At 45.4% G+C, this 22,067-nt stretch overlaps 1 protein-coding gene across 4 annotated transcripts; it reads right to left on the minus strand.

Moving 5' to 3' along the window:
- Nucleotides 1–1,794: 1,794 nt before the first annotated feature.
- On the minus strand, nucleotides 1,795–22,067 carry SLC25A42 (solute carrier family 25 member 42). Of its 4 annotated transcripts, none has more exons than XM_032993767.2 (8): nucleotides 21,976–22,067; nucleotides 13,196–13,315; nucleotides 11,953–12,064; nucleotides 9,657–9,682; nucleotides 8,647–8,813; nucleotides 7,883–7,999; nucleotides 7,239–7,390; nucleotides 1,795–6,851 (listed from the first exon to the last, which is right to left on the minus strand). In XM_032993767.2, exons 2-8 carry the CDS (start codon nucleotides 13,277–13,279, stop codon nucleotides 6,526–6,528), a joined length of 984 nt encoding a protein of 327 aa, XP_032849658.1. In that variant the 5' UTR covers nucleotides 13,280–13,315; nucleotides 21,976–22,067; the 3' UTR covers nucleotides 1,795–6,525. The 4 variants fall into 4 exon arrangements, with proteins under 4 accessions (XP_032849658.1, XP_032849659.1, XP_032849660.1 ...); XM_032993768.2 differs by lacking the exon at nucleotides 21,976–22,067 and adding an exon at nucleotides 21,369–21,454; XM_032993769.2 differs by lacking the exon at nucleotides 21,976–22,067 and adding an exon at nucleotides 13,665–13,697.

Consider the following 22,067-nt stretch of genomic DNA (forward strand, 5'->3'; position numbering starts at 1 on the left):
GTCTTAATTCCCTCTTGCTAAGGGCCCAGATGAGAAGGCAGCCCCTTGCCCGGTGTTAACAGGGCTAATCCAGACAGCCCCCCTCTGCCTGGCTCCTGACTTCCCAAGCTTCGGATGCACTAAAAGCCCTTTTGTGAAAAATGATGGGGAAATTTCCCTTTTGCAAACAACTGGGGAAACCAGAGCCAGGAGGAATTCAGCTCCAGCAGCACTGTCACCAAGATGTGGGTGGAAAGGCGAAGAAGTGAGTCCCCCAGGGCCAGAATGCAGAAGGGACTTGTTCCAGCCTGCGCTGTCCCATTAAAAGCTAGTCCGACTGCCTTGATGGCTCATTTATCTAATTTTCCTTAAGCATGTGGAGGAAGCAGCCGGGGGCTGAGCTGGCAGGGAAGCCTTCGAGGCAGGAGGACGGTTGCTAGGGCCGGGGGTTGTGCTGCATTCAGACATGCAGACAGTTCCTCCCCTGAGATCTGCCCAGACGTGACCCTCTCAGGCGGGGACAATGACTGATAGACTAGCCAAGAGCAGGAGACAGATCCACAGGCACTGAAATTGGGCCACATCAAATAAAATGAAAGACCCCCCCCATCTTCCTCTCCCCAGAATTATTTTTACTCTTTGTATCTTCGCTTTATTTAGAATACAGTACAGGCTGGGCTCTGCCAAGGGCCACGCTCAGGCTCTCAGCAGAGGGGAGCAGCTGGGACCAGGAGGTTTTGTTGCTGCGGAGGCTCCGCTGGCACCAGGATTCAGCCTGGCACCACGAGGCCCTGCTGCGACCCAGGATCCGGCCTCGAATCCCCTCTGCTCCCCTTCAGTGGCCACGGAGCCACACTTGGTGAGAAACCACAGGGTGGGGAGAGGGCTTGGATTGCAGCAGCTCCTAGAGATCTTCTGTCATGCCCTGGCAGGGAGGGAAGCAGCGAGCCCTGCCTTCCCACCCCAATTCTACCCAAAATGAGATTCCCCTTGCCATCCTTACTGCCTGCAGTGTTGTTCCTGCTTAGAGCTGCGGGAAATTGCTAAAATCACAGCTCACACCGTAGCTGGCAGCCCAAAAACCAAGCCAGGGGGATGCTTCCCTGCACCCCGGGAGCCAGGAAGCCAAAGGTAGGGGTCGGGACCAATGGGGATGAGAGGCAGCTGGTCCAGGGACTGTTCTCCTGCTCTGCCATCAGCTTCCTGCAAGGTCTGGTGCCAGTTGCAGCTTCTCTTGGGGTACAAGCAGGACGTGGGCTCTTGCCCTGCCTTGCAGGGAGGTTCCTCGCGGAGGGGCTGGACCTGTCCTCACCGCTGAGACCGTCCTGCCCTGCAAGGCCTTACGGAGGCACATCCACACTCAGCCCAAAATGCAGCTGAAAGCCCCAAGAGCCGAGCAGGGCTGAGCAGCAGCCAGGGGTCCCCAACTTCGGGGGAAGCTGCTGGGCCATGCCTGAGCCGACAGTGCCACCTGCTGCCATTGCACACCCGTCCCCGTCCCGCACTGCGGCGCTGGGGACGGGGACAGCACAGGCCTCCTCTGGAGCAAGCCCAGGTTTTGAGCCGTCTCCAGAGTTGCTTTCCTTCCTGCAAGCTTCTCCCCACTTCCACGCAAAGCCCAAAGCACCAACCCGTGTGCTTTGGAAGGTGCTCGGTGCACAAGGGACCTGCGTGGTGGGGGACACAGCGAGCCCCGGAGGAGGTACACCCAGACACCCCCATATTTAGTCCCTCAATAAATCTACCTAAATGTGTCAGGCCCCTCTCTCGTATGAGCCATGTAGAATAGGAGGCACCCTCAGAGAGCCTGCAAAGTCAATTATATTTTTTATTAAATATACATCCTCTCTTGGCACAAATCTTAAAATATATAAACATTATATAACAAAGTGTCTTCACTGCAATAAAATAGAACTCCAGATCCAAGAAAAGCAGTCAAAATTGACACACACACATACACGCACACATTGATGGTGAGGACAAGTCTTGACAAAAGGCATTTAACAGTGTTTGTGCTAATATATGCATAGACCACACAGGCAGTGAACAGTGCTGGGAAACCCTGCATCACATGGCATTTAAGGGGGAGACAGGGGTAGCGGGAGGAATCAGCCCCTACAATAAAAACAAAAAAAAGAAAAGGCTGTTTTGTAGGAAGGCCACCTCCTCCTCTGGCCCAGTCCGGGTGGGGAGGGTCTGTCACATACTGCAGAGCCCCAGTCAGGCACTGGGGAAACGGCATGGGAAATATCCCACCGCATTCCGTCCTCCTCCTGCCCGCCCAGGACTGGCACCAGACTTGCTCGGGGTTGCCACAGTGCCTCTGCTCAAAGTTTCCTTTTGTGCCTCATCTGCTTTTGTGTTAAAGACACCAGAGGGTGAAGATGACAGTGCTCGAATCCTTCCAGGAGGAAGGCAATACGAAGTTAACAGAAGTACCACTAATTTCCCACAGAAGGTGTGAAACTGCTTTTGGAGAGCTCCCACAGAGTACCAGTGCCACACCACACTACCCACCCCGTGGGCTTTCAGTGACTTCATGCCTCGGGAGGCTGTGACTCCTCTCCTGATCCTTCCACCACCATCCTGCCAACCCCCAGCCGGCTCTTCAGCAGCTCTGCCTTCCTGGGGAAGCAGCAGAGGTCTGCACAGGCCACGCAGGGCCAAGGGGTTTGCAAGGAGCCAGCTCAGGTCCCACCTCTCACATATTCAAGTTCCCGAACTGACCCTCTGAGCCTCCCAGAAGGACAAGCTCTCCCCGAGCCACCGACCCAGCAAGCAGCCCCTTCCACAGAGCAAGCGGGCATCACATGGAGGTACCCAAAGAAGAAAGGACAAGCAGCAGCAGCATTTCACAGCTTGTAAAGGGAAGGTGCTAGGAGAAGTGAAGGCGCTAGGCTGGACAAGTAGTTTAAGAACCTTCCAAGAAAACATTCTGCCCCATCACCTAGTGCCTTTAACTTCTTGGCCCCCGCCCAAAGCATCCCCGCCTGTAAGTGGGAAGCCTAGTTGGGCTGTTTGGGCATTGCTATTGAAGTGGCAATTTTGTCATTTTGGATGCATTTCATTGGACCTGATTTTCTTGAAGTGCTAGTGCAGGACTAAAGGTGCAGAGACAAGGAGGGAAGGAGAGTACGTGAGAAAAAAAAGCACAATTGAATGTTTGGCAGTAGCGCATTAAGGAACAATGAGAAACCTGACTTGAAAATAAAAGCAAGGAACTTGGTAAGAATAAAATTAAAAATTGGAGAATTTGCAGTAGTGAAGAAGTTCTAAATAAAAGAAGGACTACAGAATATTCCTGTTAGACTTGTCTCCTTTCTCAGAGCTAAAGGCAATGGACCTTCTTGGCCAGCACACCAGCACCCTCCCCTCCCAAATCAGCATGCCTAAAACTCCTCAGGCACTCATTCCAGGCAGCAGAGAGATCTGGAACACATCTCAATTCATGCAAGGATTAAGAGAAGGGAAGAGAACACTCTGTTTCTCCTTTTCTACATTCAAATCAGAGAAGGAAAAAAAAAAAACAACAAAAAAACAAAAACCAAAACACCACCTATTTAAAACAACCCATAGCAGTAACACTTTTACCCAAGAAACAAAAGCACCAAAACCATTACAGACTGGATTCAAAGATCTGTCTCTGAACAAACACTCAGCCTGCAAAACTTAGAAAAACACATTTGGCCAAAATTCCACTGAATTAAGATCAGGTGCAGCTGCTAATTAAGGAACAACTTCTCTGAGCCCAATGCTTCCAAGTCTGGCTGTGCTTCAGGTCTTGTTTTTCAGCTCAGAATCCCCAGGCTCCAGATGAGCTGCCTGCACAGCACTTCGCCTGCAAGGAGGACGATGCCAGGGTCAGCCAGCCAGAAGCTGCCTCCTTTGCAGGCTTCCCAGTTGTTTAATATCCTAGCTGCACTCCTGATGTGGCAGAAGGTTGCCTGTGCAGATCTGCCCTCCCATTCAGTCCCAAACAAGAGGCTAGTCATCCAGTGTAAATCCTTTCTCGGTCAGGACCCAGGAGGAATTAAGCCACCTCTGTTGCCACAGGGGTTCAATGATGCTCAACATCTCATACGACAGGGTCTGCTGCACTTGCCTCTGAGATGACCTACTGTACTGTGGAGTGAAGGAGCCTGCTCTAAACCTGGATGCCACAGTTCAGGTTCCTCTCGTCTTCACGTAGCGCTCATTGGCTGTGCAGAAAGGACTGTGCTTTGAACCGGCAGCCTCCAAGCTGAGAGAGAACTTGGCATGGATTGTCCACACAGCCAGACGCACAGACACGCACGTACGCACAGTCAGCTGCTGACACACCTAGTTGCTGGTCTGTACCTCACTTTTGTGGTAGGATGCAATTGCCTCAGTATTTCCTCACTGGGCCAGAGAAGACAAAGACAAGAGCAGAAGTAATTGGCTTCTCCATTGGAGAAAAGAAATCAGAGCTCTTGCAAACGACTAAACAAAATTTCACCCAAATGAAGAGAACATCTAATCATCTTCCATTAGCAATGGGAGCAAAAAATATACAGAATTCATGGCTATCATTGCTAAAGACTCTTAAAACACCACCACCTAACATCTCTTTAATTACAAGGTAAATCAGTGACTGCAGTTAAGTTTCACAACGGAAATTATCATTTGTGGGCTTGGAGGCAGAAACTACTGAGGTTAATACCCTGCGCATCCACAAGCATTAAAGTGTGATCAATCCCATGTGTTCTGGGAACAACACGCAAACTAATACTTCAGTATGCTGGCTCTCTGCCATGTCCACAAAATGGAAGTGTAGGTGCTCAATTGCTAGGGAAATATTTGGCATTAGAAGCAAGTTACGCTCCAAAGAACAAGTGCAAAGACAAAAGAAAGGAGAAAGCTATTTCTACCAATTGTGCAATTACCTCCATTCCCATTAATAAAGCCATGACACAAGGCTCAAAATACAATGGCTAAAATACATACACCGGAAAAGGACAGCTTTTAAATTATGCCTTATTTTTCTTCTATACATTACAGACTCTATTGGCTGAAAAGGGATTTTTAATCTTGGTTTATGTAACCTGATTCTCAGAGAAGTCTAAAGATTGTTCCGACCTCTCTTGCACTCCAAATTTAATATGGGAATGGAACATAAAACAAAACCACCTCCAAATCTCCACTCCCCTGAAAACTAATTTGAAATAGAAACACCAAAAGCTACCATTTACCATTCGTTTTCAAATTGCAACTGGAAATGATTGGCACTATATGTAATTTCTGAAGGGTCAATACTGGCTGTGGTGCCCATTCTCCCAAGCACTTGGTTGGTCCAGAAGAAGTCTGTGAATAAAAGCAAGTGGGCTTAGGTGTGGACTGGTGAACTGAGGTGACAACCTACACAGCAGGCGCCAGAAGACAACAAAGTTGTTCAGAAGCAGGGCCAGCAGCTTGAGTCAACTACTAGGCTGCATTCACCAGACACGACCAGCCTTTCAGGATAGCTAAGTCTGCATCACACGTGCATCTGAGATGTTTGTTCTTGCATCGTGCATAAAGCGGCAACAATAATACTGAAGGATAAAACTGCTTAATGCACTAGAAAAGTTACATACTTAAAATCTGAGGAGTTAAACCACGACAACGCTACAGTCTGCCAAATCCCTCAGAAAACACTGCCTTTAAGACCATGACAACAACGGAAGGGTTTGGGTAGCCCAAAAGCACTACTGCAGTTCCATTCAATCCAGTTTGTGAATCCAGGCACAGCCCCTACTCAACAACACTGACGACAAACATGAGAATTTGATTTACAAAACCGCTCAGAACTTTCCTCCTCTGCTGTCTACAGTCTTTGGTAATCTCAGAGGGACATTGCAAGCAAGGGATATTTTACGTAACTCAACCCAGAAATGAGAAGAACATTTGAAAAAGGGCAGCATTTCCAGCTGGAGCTCACATTCAACTTCCAGAACAAATGAAGTGACCTGGACCTGTTAAATCCTGCTGCGTCCTGTTTTAAGGAGACCGATGCTCATAGGTCAGAGGAATCTGGAATTCCCTACAGACTAACTGGAATATTGCACTTGGCAGACTGCCTCCAGCTAACACATGTTCAGTAACTAAAAACTGCCTACCAGGAGCAGCAGTCACTTCCCAGATCCAGGGGTTCATTCCAGCAGCACCAAGTCCTCTCTTTCATCATCTACTGCTTCATCTGCCCACAGAGACCAGGTGAGGAGCCAGCAGCAGCACATGTTTGTTTGAGAGGCTCCACTCCTGGTATCAAAGAGTAATACAGAAAGGTGAGGCAGCTACTTTAGAGGACTCAGTTCTGCAGAATCGCAAGAAGAATTTTGTTTAGGAAATAGTTTCAGGTTGAGGTTTCCAAATAACTCAAAGGCTCATTAAAAAGAACAAAAATCCAACAACAGAAAAAACAAACAAACAAACAATAAAGGTAAGTTCTCAGCTGCAGGAGAGCATGTACAAAGTGAGGGAACACTAGCATTGCTCTTTCTACACATGTTATACTTTTCCCCAGCAAGGGCTGTGGGGATTAAGCTACTACCTTTCAACATTAGTGCTGTGCTGTAATTTACGGAGAAGGATCTGCGTCAGGTCAAAGGTTGTGAAGCTTATTCCCACTGCAATTGGACCTTTGACCCAGTTCATGCTGAGTCCTTTGTACAAGCCACGGATTAGTCCCTCTTCTCTTATAATCTCCTGCATGGTGAGAAGGATGGAACTGTACGTGTGTCCCATAACCCCCGCCGTCTGCATTCGTCGGCGAACCACATCCAGGGGGTAAGAAGCTGACTGGCCAATCAAGCCTGCACAGGCACCAAACAAAAGCCGCTCTGGAGGGGATGGCTGTAATTTCCCACTGTGATCTGGGAAAGAGAAAGTAGCAGAGTGTAAAAAGCTTCTCGTAATAAACACGTGATTAAGGTCAGGCAGGCTGAGAGCCAAAAAGAGGAGAGCTCCTGAGATTTTGTTCCCAACTGGATTGTTAGCTGACTTGGTATGTAACCAAGTCCTTCTGCACCCAGACTTGCACCTTCTCGTTCTTCTGTGAGACAGAAATACTGCATTCCTCCAGCTTGCCTTCTTCATAGTCTGGGATTGTAGAGAGGGAGGCACAAGGCATCTTCCACAAGCACAGAACTTTGCATTTGGCTTCAAGGCCCAGGAAAGGACCTGCACCACTGAATTCTAACATCTCAAGTTAGCCAAAAGCCTCCACTATTTCATTTGAAAGCAAACTGAGTTGCCTTTACCTGCATGTAATTTCTTCAGTGTCTCATAGGTGAAGAAGCTAAGCCCAGCATACGGAATCACTCCAAGGATAGTAGGTGTAAATCCTCTATACAACGTCTTCAATCCTTCCTCTCGGGATATTCGGATGAAGACATGAACGATATTGCTGTACCTAGCATGTGGACACAGGAAAAGCAAATCTGTGCTGGTTAGTGACTGCATACACCAGTAGTATTTCCAACAGGACTTTCTGAAGGATCAACAATTAATTAATTCGGCTTTGAGCTCCTCTAACAGCTCAGAAGGGATTTCAGAAGCCTGTCTGCAAATGGAGATGCCAGTCATCAGCTCTCCTATAGCCCTACCACAGCATGCTATCCTGTCTGTTAGAGCTCTTCTGGAGGCATTGTGCCAGCTGGCCTCCTAAAGAACCAACACACAGGTTTTACTAGTGACGTCTTTCAGTATCAATCTCCTTCCGGCCCCTGGACTAACCAGAGCTCTGGTCATTTAATCAGTGCTCAGACCCCAGCAGTAAGATGTTTATTACACCAAAGGCTCCGAGCAAGAAGTGACCCAGAAAATGGGAATAAAGTCATCTGACCTTAAAAGAAAGTTCTGCATTTGTTCGTGGTGCTTGTACTTGCTTTTGTTAGGCACTTACATCTCCTTCGGCGTGACAGCCATTCGAGCACGGACCATATCCAAGGGGTAGGTTAACATGGCAGCCGTTGTGCCTGCCAGAGAGCCAGCAATGAATCGAGGAAAGGGTGTCAGCGCTCTAAAGTAAGGTGAGAGAAGAGACCAAACAGATCACCTGGAGATGGAAATACTACGTGGCTTTTGAGCATGGCTCTACTCTATCTGCTACTGAATCCCTTCCCTGCCTGTGTACTGAAAAGAGTTGGGTGGGTGGGGGTTGAAGTAGCTGTGGGTTGCCACAGCCATTCAAGACACAGGCTTAGAGAAAATCTGTGGAGGACAGCAAGCCTGACTTGGGGTGTCTCAGACTTTATATGCCCAAGAGCAGGAGGCTCAGGCCACACACAGAGCTCAGATAACAGCACAAGGCTGGATCTTGTTGCTTCTCCTGCAAAGAAAGGCCCTTTGTTTTGCCTGCCCACTCTCAGCACAGGGAAGCGCTAACTCAATGTCTAGGCCACTTCTTGCTCACGCCTCTGGAAGACAGAGTCTTCTTCTGACAAAGATTTCCCCTGTGCCAGACTAGAAGCCCAGCCCTTTGCTTAGCCCCCTCACACACCCTGTTCTGCCAAGCCATCATAAGAGGGGCCGGCACAACTCTACCAACAGAGCTTTCAACTCAGCAGGCCTGCACAAAGCAGAGAAACGTGCTCCCTCCCTACAGTCTATGGTCCCACAAACTGCTCCATCCTCCTCTCCAAGGATCAAAGCCACGATGCGTCTTACTTTCCCTGGAAGCCGTAGTAACTCCCCAGGAGTTGCTTGTACTCTTCGTGCGCACAGAACTGGATGGCAGCGTAAGGGATCACACGGACCATGGTGGCTGAGTTCCCCCGCCAGAGACTCCAGAAGCCTTCATTGAGGTAGGTGCGATAAATCAGCCTGTAGGCTTCCTGCAGGCAACAGATCAAAGGTCAGACAGGGAGATCATGATAAGAGGGAGTCCAAACAATAGAGGGGGAAAAGGTGACCCTGCAGCTTAACCTCTCCAAGTCCTCCTTCCCACCCCAACCACACTAAACTGATACCAGCTGTTTATGCTCGCAACCCTGACTCCAGAATAAGACAACTAAAATGTCTTCTCTGGGGAGACTGAATCAGATAAGTTAGAACGAAAAAGAACCAGAGTCAGGAAGACAGAGTTTTACGTTCAAGACATCTTAATTTTCTCTCTGAGGGCAAGTCACAGAGCTGGATTGATGTTTGCACAAACCATCTCTCAACCCAAATTAATCGTCTCAGTATAAGACAGAAACATTTGGATTACACGTATTAGCACAGCATGGATAGAACAGCCGTAATGCTCACGCAACAAAACATTCAGCACGCCACAATAATGATCAGCACCCAGATTCAAATTTCCTGTATACTCGGAAACAACCCCAGTGGTGGTTGGGGGAAAGAAAACAACTACTAGAGCAGAAGGCTTAAGAAAACAAAGCCCTGGTTGATGCCACAACATTTACTGTCATGTCACAGGTAGAGCCTGGAGTATGAATGAGGACCAAGGCTGCTCTGTGCTAGGCACTGGACAAAGACATGAATGCAAAAGAGCACTGTCCTAAGCAATCTTATAAACTGTTTCCAGTCTTTCCCTCTATGTTCTTTCACTAGGAGTGCTGCTAATAAAACCCAGGCAAGAAAGTTAAATAAATACAAACAAAAGATGCTGTTAGGGCTATTACTACCATTAGCCAAACACTTCAGGTCAACAGGAGACAGACACATCACCTCACCTTGGCAGAAAATCTTTTTGAAGACACTAAAAAGAAAAAATTAGCATTAGGTCTTGCAATACATTTAGATGGATCAAATAAACCATACAGGCATTTTATCTAAGGGATAAAAATAGAAGGAAAAGAATAGAGATTCTTTATAATAAACAAAGACTTTCCACTGGTAAGTGCTCCCAAACTCTTTAGCACATAAGTTCATTTTTCCACCTACTGTTATGAAAACGTTCAGTTTCTGACACACTTTAAGAAGTGCTAAAAATAAACGATAAACAAAAAATATTAAAAAAAAAATCCTGCACCAACCACTTATTTTAGTAGAGCATTTCCATGCACAGCTTCCAGCCTAATGCCAGAATCCAGCGAAGAACGGGCCTGTTTAGTGAGGCTCCACGCAAGAATGGTTTCATCCTAGCAAAACTCAAATGAACACTCCGTTTCTTTTCTTGCATCCATTCAAACTGACAGCATCTCTTTAACTATGTAATACACAAGGCATTTGGAAGCAAGATTTATTTGGCATACAGCAGCTCTGTTTCGTAACATTCCTACAGCAGAAAGGAAACCCAGGCTAAAACCCGAACAGCAACGCTAATGAAACATGGTTCCAATTAAGTGTCTATTGCAGTTTCTTTCAAACTCCTTTGAGACTTGTAACCTCTCAAGTGTATCAAACAATCCCATGCAAATACGTTTTCACCACGGTGCTCCTTTATGCAATTCAACACTTCTTTCAGAAATAAAACCACCCCAGTAACCCATTGCAGCTGGCTCTGCCATGGAAAAGAGCTCTTTTCCCTCTCCCACAGGAAAATTCTTCAGTCTCTAGTTCAAGGGACAACCTTCCTACACTTACGTGACCCAAAGATGCTTTCCCTCTTCACAGACAGGGAAGAGGCCCCAGAGTAAAAACCTTTAAGAGAGCAAAAGCCTAAGAAATCCATTAGATACTCAGAAATTTTTCAGCATGGGCCATAATTTAATCATATCCTTTGCAGAGAGTTTAACGGGCCAAACCAAACAGGTCTCTCTAAATGTAGGCCTGTACAAATTAAAAGTGATTTATACGGGCAGCTGTTGACTCACCCCAGTGCTGCAGTTTCCACCTCACCTCTGATCCTGACATTTCCAACCTGAGATGAACCACAGTGTTTGTTCTGGAGAGGAAGCACAGCGCGTACTCATCGCTGCACAAGCATCTGGTCACAGACACAATCCCCGCCTGCAGCCAGCCCAGGCTTTAGCTCCCTACAGCTTGAACTCCCTGATCTATATCCCCGCTATTCCTGCTATGTTGAGAATGAAAATCATGTCAAATGAAAGTCAGTTCAAAATTAAATGTCATCCAGGGATTAGATTAAACCTACCCAATTCATTTAATCTGGGATGTCAACCAGATTTAAAATTCTTGGACTCACCAAATATCTACTGTATTATCAGCCTGCACTCTTCCCTTTGGGACAATTAGTGAGCTGACAGTTCCCGCGCTGAAACAGGGGAACTGAACAAAGCCCATGATGGGCCTGAATCCCAAATCCCGCCAAACACATGAGAATTTTCTATTCCAATCAGATGAATTTCATTTTCAGTTACACACTCTACGGGTTCCAAAAAGGGCTTTGTAATACAAATCTAGGTATGCCAGCCTCAACGCCTCTTGCAGTACTTGTCATTATTAACTTCAAGCCTAACCAAAACAGTCCAGCTGCAATACAATGCAACTCTTAGTAGAAAAGACTGCACACATTTGAGCAGGCACAGCTTGGCATCCAGCCTTTAGCAAGTAACTCAAACAGTTCAATTACCTCCCTCCAGTGTCACCATATCTCCTTATATTGCTCCTTTCCCCTCCTCCACCTTATTTCCCCAAACTGAACAGACACAGAAATCCAGAGTGTTACCAATCATCCCCTCAAATGCTGCCTTTATGTCACAGAATCCATGTGGCCAGCAAACATTCATGAGCCACAGGCATCTGTCTCTAACCAGCAATACATGCACCCGAAATACACTGAAATAGCAAAACTCTAGCTGACTACCATGAGACTTGGATCCAATAGTACAGGCCAGATGCACAGCTGATTGGCACCTGCAGTAATCCTACCAAGAATCAAACAATAGGTTTTTAGACTCAATTCATTGTGGTAACGTCACTATTCTGTCTGCATCCTGCCAGGTCTCTGCAGGCTGAAGGAGGGCAAAGCACTGGAGCACTGGCTGACTGAACAGGTCAAAGAAGCTGTTTTGGATTCTGCTAACAATAAAGTAAGAGCATTTTGCAAAAGCCAACAGGACTCACCTTGAAACATGATTTTTGTCCTATCCAGTGGAGCTACTGCAGTTTTCGCAACAGCACCAGCCAATGCACCAGACATCAGGGAGTTGAGCACTTTCTTTTTCTCCTGGCTATCCTGGAACAAAGCATTGTTCAGCATGACACAGTCATTCCTAAGCAAAAGTTATAATATTTTACCTTTGCTGCAGCATTTATCCCCTCTCTCAAAGACTTGGGTCAAAATTATCTTCAAAATTTCAAGCATAGTAAATTCCTGGTCAGATCATAAAGCACAAAGATTAGACTTGTCTACCAAGAAGCAAAGTTTCAAGGTCTGCCACCTCTTACATGTACTGTTTTCTCCCTATTAAGATTCCTAAAAGCTAAGCCTCTACCTCCTCGTGATTCAGGCATACAGAGAAGGCAAGTCTCTTTCTTGCCCTTCCAGCAACACACAAGTCCTGTTTCCACATTGTTCCCAAGATCCTAAGAATAAAACAAGACAGGTTTCCTATTATGATAAATGGAACAAAAGTGGTTTTGTTATTGACATTCTTGCCACAGCTCATATTTATAAAACAGCTATCTTCTGGTAACACATGGGCAGAAAGCAAGTAAATGACTTGAAATCTAACACCGTGAAGGTTACGGACTGAAAGACAAGTCAAGACAAGACTTAAGAACGTTAACTTTTGACATGCTGTGTGTTTTCATGGAGAAGAGGAGTTAACATTTTTCTTTTTTCAGAATATTTCACAACTAAGAAGTTAATGTTTATTACCAAAATACATGGTTCAGTTCAATCTTACCCTTCCAATCTCTGCCTGCCTGGTGCTAAATGCAAGGGTAGCCATGCAAAGGCAGCACTGTGTGAACTTAAGCCTGAGTTTTGGTCCAAATCAGACCAAGGTTCAGTGTCACCTTATCTTCCAGTGTTTCTAACAAGAGTCTAGCAACAGCAGCAAGAGCAGGGAAACCAAGACTTATGGCTCCCTTCCCAACTCTGCCACTGAAGACATACCAAGACATAACCTTGAACAGGGAACGCAGCCCTGCATGCCTGTCTAATGCAGCCCTCCTCCCAGAGGGCTAGGACTGCTTGGCTGCCCTTAGAGAAACCAAAAGTAACAGGTTATGTGGCTTGCACACACACTACAGCTTTTTCAAGACTCCGCAGCTCAAATCCCGCTGAGATGCTTCCTTTGGAGAGTAGCCACGCAGCTCCTCTCAAACCCACTGCATATACCAAACAATCTTCTGCTTTTACCTCTGATGGGAGATGGGGTGATGTAACTGGATCCACATCCTGCCGTCTGAAATCCACTTGACCTTCTCTCACACCATTACCCATACCAGTTGCACTTACAAGTGGGCAGAAGAACGGCTCCTAAATGGAAAACAAGAACAAAGCAAGAGTTGCTGTGAAAAGTAAGAAATATGTAGGCAATAAAAAGCTTGTACAGGAAGGAGGAGCAACCTACTCCCATGGCCATTGTCAGTAGGAAAACCCCTCTCCCAAGCTCCCAGATAAGGAACATTCCCAGGATCCTAGCCCCATTTCCCTCATTTAAGGTGCAAGTGAATGCGGGGAGTACTTTGGTGCTATGTAAAAACCGTGCCAATTATATTCACTCCTTTCAGCCAGCAAGGAACTCAGCTGCAAGCTACAACATCAAAATATCCATCGCTTCTAGAGAAAAGAATCAGATCCTGCTCTGTCCTCTTCCATCACTTACGGTGAGGATTTTGGCTGCTACTCGGTCTGACTGCTGAGCATCGAGATATTGGAGAAGGCATATAGAAATTTAAAACCCAGCCCTGGAAAATGGAAAAAATAGTCACAGCAGTAAGTCCCAAAAGCCTGTCATAAGCAATTGGAGGTTATTTTAGGAAAGACATAGATCCAATGCCTCACACGTGCCATAAAGGTTATTTTGATGATGCTAGCAATTTGACTGAAAGCAGCACCACAGTGATTTCAGAACTCTCTTTCTTCTGTCACAATGCATATGTGCTCGTAGCTAGTGAATCGGTGCAGTTTGCACAGATGTTTCTTGCTGCGATACATGCTCCCACTTGCCTCGTGAAAGGCAACGTCAGCCTAACCTCAGCTGCAGAGTATAAATGCCGAGATAATGCTTTAAATAGACACTATCACTTTAGCGTCTAACTTTCTAATATTTCTGCTTTTTCTGATGCAATTTTTTCATCCCTAAATATGCAGAAATTAGAGAGCTAAAGTTCGAAAAACTTGAGTTAGCACAGAAAGGTGGCCTCTCCGAGTTCTGAATCTATTCACAAATGGGGTGTGCAACAACAAAGATCAGTTTTCTAAGCAACAAGCCCGCTCAAATAACCACATTTCCATTTTGTTAGTTTCCTTTCAAGGGATGTGGTATTAGGAAATCTGAATTCCCGAACTGCTCCCCGGTTCTGCCACAGCCTTCTCATGTGTCCTCCAGCAAGTTACTTCACCTCTGTCCCCCTCTGATGCCTGGGAAACCTCAGGCACAACAGCTTGCTTACTTGGAAAGATCATCTTAAGACTTTTTTTTTTTTATTTTTAACAATCTCTAGATATTATATGCTTGTCAGCACCTTTCATACTTGCTGACCTATTTTTTTTCCCCCACATTGCTCTCATAAATTAGTGCCAGATTTCACTTTCAAAACCCCTTGGCTGCAGCAGAGATATTAACGCAAAGCCAGAGACAGATCAGCCTTGTCTATATTCGTGCATGACCAATTTGTGATGATGAAGCTATGCATGACCCATGTACTCAGTCCAAAGGAGGACAAACACACCTGGGTATCTTTAATGCCAAACATCACTTGCCAAAGTTTTGGGAAGACACATATCAATGTGTTTACAACTCCTGAGGGTGTTTTTGAAAAGAGGAGATCGCTGGATATTGCTCAGAGTAATAACTCAACATTTTAATGAAAGATAACATCTGATAGACCAAAGCATGACCTAAACAGCATCAGTGTTTGCACTTGAAAAGTTGTATCACGGAAGCTTGGTCACATCAGGCCACATGAACACACATTCCTGTAAAGATCCAAAGACCAAAGATGACTCATAACACTATGGAGCAGAGCACTTCATTAAATTATTTTGAAGAACACAGACTGTTGAGTATTTCTAATTACTATCTGCAGTTACTTTCTTTTCTTCTTATCTCATGTACCTGGAAAATTTATTGTAAAACAATGCCTTTCAGCAAAAGCATGAAAGAAATCACAGGTAGAGGTATTATCCCTAGCTGCCTCAAATAAAGAAATGTAGGTCACAATATCAGATTTATCTCTACCAAAAATAAACCCACAAAAACAGAAATCATGCTAAAGAGCTTAGGAATGCAATATGCAACTTTATTTTAAAACATGATTTTGAAAGATGATTGAGAAAGAGATGACTAAGAGGAAATTTTAAAAATTAAACTGATGTTATTGAGCCTGGACTTATTTTAGAACAGGCACATGCATAAAGATGATACCCATTTACTTAACAATATTCTCTTTGATCCTATTCAGACGTGTTCTGGTTTTATTTTTAGTGCCCATTGCCCTGATCTTACAAACACCTGTCTATATGCTCAATTTTACACATTAAAACTGCCCACATGCTCTACATAAATATAGGCTCTAAACTTGCAGAGGCTTAAATGTAAAAATAGCATTTATTATTTTTATTCACATTTGCTTGCTGCAAAGCAACAAAACTGTATTTTATTTTGGAGTTGGGCTGGATTCTGACATCGTTGAGTTATTAACTGAATTCTGGCTGTTATGACCAATAATGTACATTGAAGCCACAGAGAAACTTTGCTTTAAAGTTTCAATGTGACTTTGTAGTACCTGGCCCTTAGAAGCCAGACATTACTTTGCATATATAGCAATCTGACTCGCTCATTAAGTAATCCACTGAAACCCAACATGGAACAGCTGGATATTTTTTAAATCCTTGTATTTTGTACAGCTCTGTACAGAGTCATTATTTATGTTTACAAAGCCATAGGAAACAGCAAAAAAAAAGCTGCAGATTGGATTTATTTTTTTATAACACACTTCTGTGTTATTTATATTGTAGTTACACAAGTCTTTGTCACACATCTGGATCCAGACTCCTCAGCAGAGGAGTCTGTTGTAGAACAAACCATTCCCCTAAGAGAATATATAATCAGAAAGCAAAATTGCTGGTGAAGGCGAGTTCAAAAGTTAAAGAGGTTTAATGAGTAACATACGGGGTGCTTTTACAACAAAATGCATGATAGTTTGTTGAAAGTACAAAGCACTTACTCCAGCATCCAGTTTCAACTCCATCAGAAAACACTGCCTGTAACTTAGCCATTCTAATTCACAGACACAGATTAAATATTATTTAGCAAGTTGCAAAACAGGGAGGCTCAGGCCCTCCGCTTCTGGCAGTGGCATCTTAGCCTAACTGATGAACTTAGCTGCAATGGCCTGGTTTGTGACAGTCCTTGGAGCCCTGCAACTCTTTCTAGGTATCCTGCCTGTGTTCTAGCAACTGCAGAAACATCTGCGCACTAAAACAAGTTTCATTCCCCACATACCAGGAGATGCACAAAATATGCTTTGCACATTAAAAATGAGAGCATTGTTAGTCTTTCCTCTCCATTCTCCCAGCTCTCTCTAGAGGCACTTAATGAATACCTGAGCAAGTTCAATCAAGCTGTCAAATTGACTCTCTGACAAGTTAGACATTCTGCTTTTCTTAGTGGTGATTTTGATTAAAAGGACAGGCGAGACAGAATCAAGTTATTCAGATGATAAAAGCAGCGTACTAGGAGGAATGTCTTACAGGCAGGTACCAGTTCATTGCCCAAAGGGGGTGGGGGTTCAGACTAAAAACAGCTCTAGCTGTCCAAGCCACTTATGAATCCAGTCATGATGCTCTATTTCACCTATTTCATTTGAACATATTTTAAATTACACAGTCTAAAGGTAATTAGTTCCTCAGCAGAAGAGCCAATGAGCTTCAGAGACCAGCATTACAACTAAGAAATAAGCACGAATTCTCCATTTAGGGCGTGTACAATGAAAATACCATTGATAAAATAAAGGCCTGCAGATTAGTACACATTTCCATTATTTCAGATTTAAACCTTATTTACAAGTTTGACTTCACATCATTACAGCACAACCTGCCTAAAATCCCTCCTTTATGTATTCTACCAGCTACGTACAAGCTTTCCCATGGCAGATCACCATCACCAACTTCCAGGAGCAGCAGGAAGGAGGAGATCTGGGTCTTGCACAAAACTCACAGCTGATGGAGGCAGAAATCACACTGCTTATCCTCTCGATGCTTCACTAACATCTGAACCACTCTCATTCTGCCAACACCTGGGCAGATCCGAAACTACCTGTTAACAGAAAAATACCTTAACTAAAAAAGCAGACCTAGTCATTAGTTTTCACATTACTACATAGTCAGAAAACAGGAGAAGCCCGGGCATCCAGCCCAGAGACTGGCTTGCAACGTGTCATTATCGAAAAACATGTTTGTCTGATATTCTCCAGTGGAATTTAGACCTGTCACAAAACACTAAGATTTCGGAAAGAATATCATCTATCCAGCAAGAACAGCAGATACACTGCAAAGCAAACAGTCAGCACCATCAGCTATCTGAATCCAATGGCAGCTATTTGCTAAGAAATGTTTGCTTTTTCCTCAGACAGCCCCAGTAGTAATTATAAAAGTAGTTCAGAGCCCTGGACATGGGAGTGCCCTGATAGACAGGGAATGGCAAAACCACACAGTTCCAGCAGACAAGAGCTGCTATGACTTGATGCCCACAAAATGCACTGGATTCATAAGATAGGCAGAAGAAACAGTCCCACTATCCACCCCTCTCTAATCATTACCAAAAAGAAGGAGACAAAACAAGACACATATGGAAACTCAGAATGTGTACAGCACCTACCATACTTACAGCTCACGGACATTACTGTTACACAGACTTGGATGAAGTCACAGTTCACCTCTGGGACAGAATTTCAATTTCATTCAGGTAAAGTCACTTGTATAACTCCATTCATATATGCCAGCTTCCCTCATTACTCAACAGCTATCCAATTGCTAATTCATTTTTTTTTTTAATGTTGTTAACATCACTAATGAAAATGTATAATTAAATTAGGAAAAAAGAAAACCAAGAGAGTTCCTGCAGAAATTCTCACACATTTTCCCAGGCAGGCTGAAGTTAAACAGTACCCAGGGAAGTTGCTCAATTAGGTTTCCTTCAATTGTTATTGTTAAACTGAGCAATTGAGCCTGACAGAGAAAGAGATGTGGTAAGAGCTGAGATTACTGCAGCCTTAAATTCACCCTTGGAGCAAAAGCATCACAGAAAATCACAGAAAAGAGGTCTGAAACACTCAGAACAGGGGGATGAACTATAACTAGATGGCCCCTTGAGGTCCATCTTTGCCTTCCAGTTTGATTAAGCCATTAAAAATCAAAACCAGATATGCCCTGCAGACTCAACTCTCTTCAGTCACATTCATCTTTCAGTTGCATACAAATCTGATCCCAAAACATTAGCTATGAATAGTCCATTGCACTTCTGCCTTTAAAGGTCGATACAGAAACTGTTAGCGTGATTTTCAAGAATCATTGACTAAAAGACTCACTAAATTACAATATCTGGAAGAGTGTGATTTTTTTTTTTACACGCTTTCTTAGCTCCAAAGTACAAAATAAATGCTCCTCCTGTCTGCCTCAGCCAGATATAACTCAAGTCTGCCAATAAATTAAGGATAAAGATACAAATTCTCTGCATGGTTTTAGATTATCTGGCTTGAATTAAGCCAGTTGCTGAACACTGAGAAATGGTTAAACGTAAACTTCTGCTAGCAACGCCAGCTGTATTATTCAGAGGAGTCCAGAAGACTTGCATTTTGAAATAAGCTTGGAAGGAAGGCATGAGCCATAGAACAGAGAAAATCTTGGCAAGAAAAAACTGCTTCATTCTTCAGTTGCTAAAAGAAGACTGTTGCTGGGATCACCTCAACTATGCTTTCTACAGCCAAAAACTGAAGACCAGTTCTTATCTACAAGACAGATAACAGCTTTATCTCAGGGAGAACAGAGAACTTAAACAAGGGGACTGAATCACAGGGGCCCTCTGCTGAACCCACTCCATTTGTCAGACAGCAATCATCCTCCTTCAGGAACAGAAGGCAGAAAAACAACCAACCAACCACACACACAAAACCCCAAGCATCCGCCCAGCATGAATACTCTTCTCAAAAATTACTTCTCAAAGGTAATGTCATAAAGAAGTGACAGTAAAATATTATACGTGACCTCTCAGTCAGCAGGCGTTCTGCAGGCCCATGCAAATACAAGCTTTCGCATCAGTGGAATATTGGGTACATTCACCTGAATGTCACCACAGGCACGGATGAGGTCCCAAAGTGACAAATCCCAGCACCACTGAAATTTCTGAATTCAAACTGAGATTATTTGGAATTCAAGCAACCCTCAGTCAATACGCAAGCAATGTTTGCCAGGAACTATTTCAACACAGTAACAGATAATTACGATCCCTGGTCTAGAACCCCAGCAGTTTAAATTACCTATGACAAAAGGGAAAATAAAGAACTAAAATCTTCCATGATTAAGCAGAACGACCCACAAGTGTGCCAAGCAGGTGATATTTCCCAACAGCAAAGCTCTCCACATTGACTGTACATGAGTAACCCACCCCACTGTCTGTTGTACTCTAAATCGTACAAAAATTAATGCAAAGTTAAGCATCAACTCTGCTTAGCCAAAGCATTGAAGACTTCAATTAAGTTTGATTACCTTCTGGTAACTCAGACACACCTTCATCACTAACTGCACAACAGCAAGGAGTAGTGATTTAAAGCACAACTAGAGAGCAAAGCACTCCTCCAACACGCATTTATTTTGTGTCCTGGAGTAAGCAGTGTGCATTTCAGTTTACCTTTCCATACAACACAAAAAGTAACTTCCCTTTGTAAGACAGCTACCAGGAATACTTACATATCACCTGGAAAAATGGGGAACAGCCCTGGAATGCGAAGTATTGGGATCAGTTTCACATAAGGAAGGCACAAACTCGAATGTACCTTCCTACAATTAGCAGTGAAGTTACTAGAAGAAAATTATTCCTGGTTCCTGAGCTTTTTCTGACAGCAAACCTGTCTGACCTGTACCAAGCCCATCTGCTTCACCGGGTAACCACACACTCAAGGCTGCGTTGGAGCTCACCTTACGTTTTATGTAATCTCTTGAAGCAAAGTTTAACACACCAGATATGCCTGAAACATGCACTTGCAGCGGGGACTGCTTAAGTCAGGTACTAGCTACAGCTGCAGGTCAAGCAAAAAGAAATTATTGCAGTGCCTGACTCGTATCGCTGTGCTATCAACAGCTAAAATTCCCCTGCCTGAAGCAATCACCAGAGCCTGATGAAATGCAACACCAAGGACAGTCCCTGTGCCCTCCTCCTCCGCAGCTCTCCTCAAAACTAACATTCAGAGGTCCTAAACAATGATTTTTGACTTGCTGGGGAAAAGTAAGTGTTGAGTATCCACTGCTCTAATGGGATGTAAAGATGCTCAGTGTTACCTAGAACCCAGCCCTGTTTTTTCAGACACCCAATCACACGATTATTTTTAAATAAATTCACCCACAGGTTGTTGGTATGATTATACCAACCCTCTGATACCCTTATTGCACAGTCTCTCTTCCCTCAGCTGTTTTCCAACACCCACAGACATCTCTTCTGTTCCTTTACACACGCACCCTTCTCCCAAACTAGAGTCATTTAAAAAACAGAATGTTTTCAAAACACTCTAAATTCATCAAACCACAGAAAAACATCGGAGGAGCACACAACCTCCAGAAAAAGCTTTTCAGTTAATGTGACCATAAGAACCCAACACAAAAAAGAGCGAAGTGACAGCAGACTCCAAACCCACTCTACGCAGTTTGCTAAATTAACAGCCAACAGGAAAAACAGTCAAACGCAAACACATCTTCAACTCCTCCAAACTTCAGGGGAGTGCAGGTTTATGGTCAAAGCAACTGCAACACCAACTGCTACGCCCTCGGTACAGCGAGTTCGCATGAAATAGAGAAGGTGGAACTGAGTTTATTAACCCTGCACAGTCACTCCAACATTTTCTGTGTGTTTTTTTATGTTACAATTTAAATCTAACCCCAGACACTTTCCATATTTGAAAGCAAAGCAGGGAAGTCACCCTCGCTCTGCAACTTTTGCTTATGCTGAAGGAGGACAGAAGCAGAGGACATCGAGAGCTGCATTTAATGTCTTCCACACCCTCTGGTATCTACCCCTCAGTAGAGAAACACAGGCTTGCCTTATTCTCAGGTTCACCTCAACTTAAAAAAAAAAAAACCAAAACAGAAATCACACCTCACATCTAAGCACGCATCAGGAGACACACTCTCATCCGAGCCCAGCTTTAGATCTTTGAAGGGAAGAGGAGCTGGAGGTGCTTGGTACAGCCACCTGCTTCAGCCCTGAGATGCGGGACGGGCTGGCAAAGCAGGGCGGCCACAAACAGGCCGGAGGAGAAGCGGGACGGGCTGGCAGGCGGGCAGGGGCCGGGCGGGCAGCGGGGCAGCGCGACCCGCGGGCGGGCCGGGCCTCTGGCGCGGAGCCGCGGCTCGGCGGTGACCACGGCAAAGGCCGGCGCCGCTCTCCCGCAGCGTGGGCCGGCTGCCGGCGCGGCTCCCGCCGCTCCCCTCAACTCCCGGGCGGAAGGGAGCGGCGGCGAAGGCCGGCCGAAGGAGCCGGAGCCCCGCCGCCCCTGGCCGGACCGCCGGGACAGCACGGAGGGTTAACCGGGAGAGGGCGAAGCGGCGGTGACCCCCGTGGGAGGCCGCGGCAATGTCACCCGGCTCCGCGACACAGCCCCGGGGCCACCCGGCCCTCAGGCGTGAGGCCACGGCGATGGGCACCGGGGGCCGTGTCAGCGCCCGCCGCGGGGCGGAGGGGCCCGGGGCCGGCCCGCACTCACCGGCTCCGCTCCACGCTCGGCGCCGCCTCAGCCGCCGTCTCCCCGTCCCTCGCTGCGCCCGCGGGAGGCGGGGCCCGCCCGTCAGGGCGGGC

This window comes from Tyto alba, unplaced genomic scaffold (assembly GCF_018691265.1).
Source record: "Tyto alba isolate M040663 unplaced genomic scaffold, T.alba_DEE_v4.0 Super-Scaffold_20000042, whole genome shotgun sequence".
NCBI lineage: Eukaryota > Metazoa > Chordata > Aves > Strigiformes > Tytonidae > Tyto > Tyto alba.